Genomic DNA, 3689 nt, shown 5'->3' with positions numbered 1-3689 from the left:
AGAGAGAGAGAGAGAGAGAGAGAGAGAGAGAGAGAGAGAGAGAGTTTTGTGAGAGGGGAGATAAATGCTTGCACATCATGACATTCATGTAAAGGTCAGAAGTAAGCTTTGTAGAGTCAGTTCTCTCCTTCCACCTTTATATAAATTCCAGGGATCAAACTAAGGTTGTCAGGCTTGCTCTGCAAGCAGTTTTACCTGCTGAGCCATCTCACCAGCCTCTTAATACTTAAATTTTAAAAATAACTTTTTAAGAAATAATTGATTTATAGGTTATATGTAAGAAAACCTCTTTTAACAGTGAAGTTTCATATTCTATGGGAGGAGGGAATACAGTGTTCTTTTTTAAGGAAAATTTTTCAAATCTAATTTTAATTATCTTTACCAGATGTGGGTGGGTTTTTTGTTTGCTTGCTTTGTTTTTGTTTTTATCTTTTTGACACAGGGTCTCACTGTGTAGCCCAAGCTGGCCTTAAAGTATAAACCTTCCTGGATCAGCCTCTCCAGTCCTGAGATTATAGCTTGTGCCCCTATGCTTGTTTTGTTTTGCTTTGCTTTGTTTTTGTGTGTATTTGTTTGCTGTTTGAGATACCATGTTGCTGTGTAAGACTTGGCTCGCCTAGGACTCACTATGTGTCTCTGACTGGTCTTGAACTTATAGGCAGTCCTTCTGCCTCTAACTGCTGGGATAACAGATGTACACCACAACACTCAGTGTTTTATTTATTCTTAAATTTATTTGTGTGTGTGTGTGAGAAAGAGAGAGATATGTCTGTAGGGGAGTGCTTATTATACATGTGGAAGTCAGAGGATAACTGTGGAGCCAGTTCTTTCCTTCTACCTTTACTTGCATTCCAGGGACAGAACTCGGGTCTTCAGGCTTGCTAGGCAAACCCTTTACCCGCTGAGCTGTTTTACCAGTCCAATATTTTATTAATACTAGGAAATCCCCTTTATCATCTATCTTACAGTAATAATTTTAAACATAATTTTTATTTGGCCTTTTTCAGGTACAATATTTAGATCATGGGTTCACTGAGAAGATTCCACAGTGTCATCTTTACCCTATTTTACTATATCCTGATACACCCCAGTTTTGTATTCCTTGTCAGCTCCATCAAACTGTACCAGTGAGTACATAATACTTTGTGGGATGGCTAATCTTAAATATTGTCTTATTTTTATTTTATGTGTATGAGTGTTTTGTCTACATGTATGTAGGTGCACCCATGTCATGCAGTGCCCCAGGAAGACAGAAGAGAGTGTCAGGTCTCCTAGAACTGGAGTTAAGAACAGTTGTTAGCTGCCATGTGGGTGTTGAGAACTGAATCTGGGTCCTCTGCAAGAGCAGCCAGTGCTCTTAACCACTAAGCCATCTCTCCAGCTCCTAAATACAATTTACTTATTGTCTTATGTGTATGAGTGTATTGCCTGCACGAATGCGAGTGCACCTATGTTGTGTAGTGCTGCAGCGGTCAGAAGAGGGCTTCAGATTCCCCTGGAACTGGAGTTAAGGATGGTTCATAACCACCATGTGGGTTCTGGGAATCGAACCCGGGTCCTCTGCGAGAGCAGTCTGTGCTCTTAACTGCTGAGCCATCTCTCCACCCCCTATTTATTATTTTTTTTATGTGTATACTTGTGTTTTTTAAAGCTAATTTTTGTTGTATGACTGTGATACTCTCGTGTATATTGGTACTACTGTTGGGCATTCTGCACTTTATGGTCACTGCTCTGTGCCTTAATTTACTCTTTCTCTCACATTATGAAAGTGTGAAGGAGTCTAAGTGTATTCATCCCACACAGGTTGGGAATGTCTGGCAGCCAGATGCCGTAGAACTACTTCAGGAGCTGCTTTCAAAGAGAGAGGTGGACATTCACACTATGGTAATTTGTCTTTAAAACATAGTTGATTCAGACTATTGTGAACTGTTTAATCAACAGAATGTGGGAGATGTTTTTATGACAAGCCATGTTACATGTTCACATGTAACTATAAATTACTTGTTAACATACAAGAAATTACTACTTTGATTCTGTTTGTTTTAAATAAGCCTAATTTTGAACAAGTTCCTGAGAAGTTTCATAAGCATTAAAGTAGGTGATGGAGAGATTTGTGACTAATGGTTCCTTTATTTGAATTTGTGTCAGGATCACCTTGTCACGATGTTTATAAATAAATGACACAGTGTCCAAGGGTCTTCTGTCATACAGCACTGAGTAAAGTACAGACAGTCCAAGCAGATCCCTGTCCGCAGACACCTTCTCCAATTAGTGAAGCCAGACATGAGCCTTAATCCACAGTGCAGAGCAACTTGAGCCAAGAGACTGGTTAAAAAAAAGATGAGCACAGCAGGATTTAGAGAGGGGAGAATTGAAGGTGGCAGAGTCCTGACAAGGAAATGGAACTCACAAAGGTGTGCTGAGACACCTTAGGAGGTAGTCTGATAGAAGGGCATAGGTTTCTAGAAGGGGTGACTAGGATGTAGAAGTGGCCCTGTAGAGGTTTCTGAACAATGAAATAAGGTTAATCTGCAGCCATTTGAGGACTGGAGTGGGCAAATATTTTCTGTATTTGAGAGCCACCCTGGGTCCACTTAAAGAAGGAAGCAGGTTAGGTTAGTACTAAGAGTTCCTACCTGGTTGCTCAGAGATTTCCTTGACAAATCACCAAAGTAAGGTAGAAATCAAATTTTTACACCACTTGGTTTTGCAGACCATGAAGGCTCTGTGCCACTTAGCACCCTGAGCTCCATGTCTTGCCCAGGCATGCACTTTCTAGCCTTAGATACACTGAGAAATACTGCTGAGGCCTGGACAAAGCAGTCAGAAAAGCCCACCTTTGGACCTTCTATTCTGTGGACAGATTAAAACATAATTAACCCTACAGTGTATTAGGAAGTTAAGTGCTTGGAAGCAGAGAACACTGATATTAAAGAATGCATCTGGGAAAGAATCTCCAAGTGGTCAGGTGACATTTCAATAAAAAATGACACCAGTAAACAAAACAGACTGCTTCTCCCAGTATCTATCACTTGCTAATAGGTCCACAGCTAGGGCTGGTGAATCAATTCTTTTTTTAAAAAATTCTTTAAAGTGCGGCCGGACAGGCTGTTACTAGGAGAAAGTGCCAAGGGCTCCATGTAGAAGCAGCTGTGTTTAGAATGGCAGAGTTGCCATAGTGAGGGCCTCACCTTTGCTACCACACTATTATTTCTTTCTAGCTTCTTCTTTAGATGACTAGTTAGTAGGAAACACAAGCAAGTAGATTTCAAAAACTATCCCCTTCCTCTTTAAGGACTTCAATTTAGACAAAGGTGGGAATAGTGCAAATGGAGAGAAACGTCCCTGTGATCAGTTTTCCAGTTATGGACATAGTGCATTATAATTATAAATGGACTTTATAGTCAAAGTTTTAAAGCCATTTTTATGATTCCTGGTTCGAGAATGTTTTCTTCTAGCAAGTAGATTTCAAAAACTATCCCCTTCCTCTTTAAGGACTTCAATTTAGACAAAGGTGGGAATAGTGCAAATGGAGAGAAACGTCCCTGTGATCAGTTTTCCAGTTATGGACATAGTGCATTATAATTATAAATGGACTTTATAGTCAAAGTTTTAAAGCCATTTTTATGATTCCTGGTTCGAGAATGTTTTCTTCTGACTCCTGCCATTTTAGAGATTTGTTGAAATTC

The 3689-nt window shown here is 39.8% G+C and overlaps 1 protein-coding gene across 1 annotated transcript in view; it reads left to right on the top strand.

Annotated features, from left to right (window-relative positions):
* Rnf17 (ring finger protein 17) overlaps positions 1–3689 on the top strand; it is a 211144-nt gene that overhangs the window by 178668 nt on the left and 28787 nt on the right. Inside the window, exons 27-28 of the mRNA XM_008824356.1 lie at positions 1008–1127; positions 1804–1884. Coding sequence (XP_008822578.1) covers positions 1008–1127; positions 1804–1884 — 201 coding nt within the window. The remainder of the gene's footprint in view (positions 1–1007; positions 1128–1803; positions 1885–3689) is intronic.

Source organism: Nannospalax galili, unplaced genomic scaffold (genome assembly GCF_000622305.1).
Source record: "Nannospalax galili isolate Female #2095 unplaced genomic scaffold, S.galili_v1.0 scaffold388, whole genome shotgun sequence".
Taxonomy (NCBI): domain Eukaryota; kingdom Metazoa; phylum Chordata; class Mammalia; order Rodentia; family Spalacidae; genus Nannospalax; species Nannospalax galili.
This window is presented reverse-complemented; position numbering and strand designations above follow the sequence as displayed.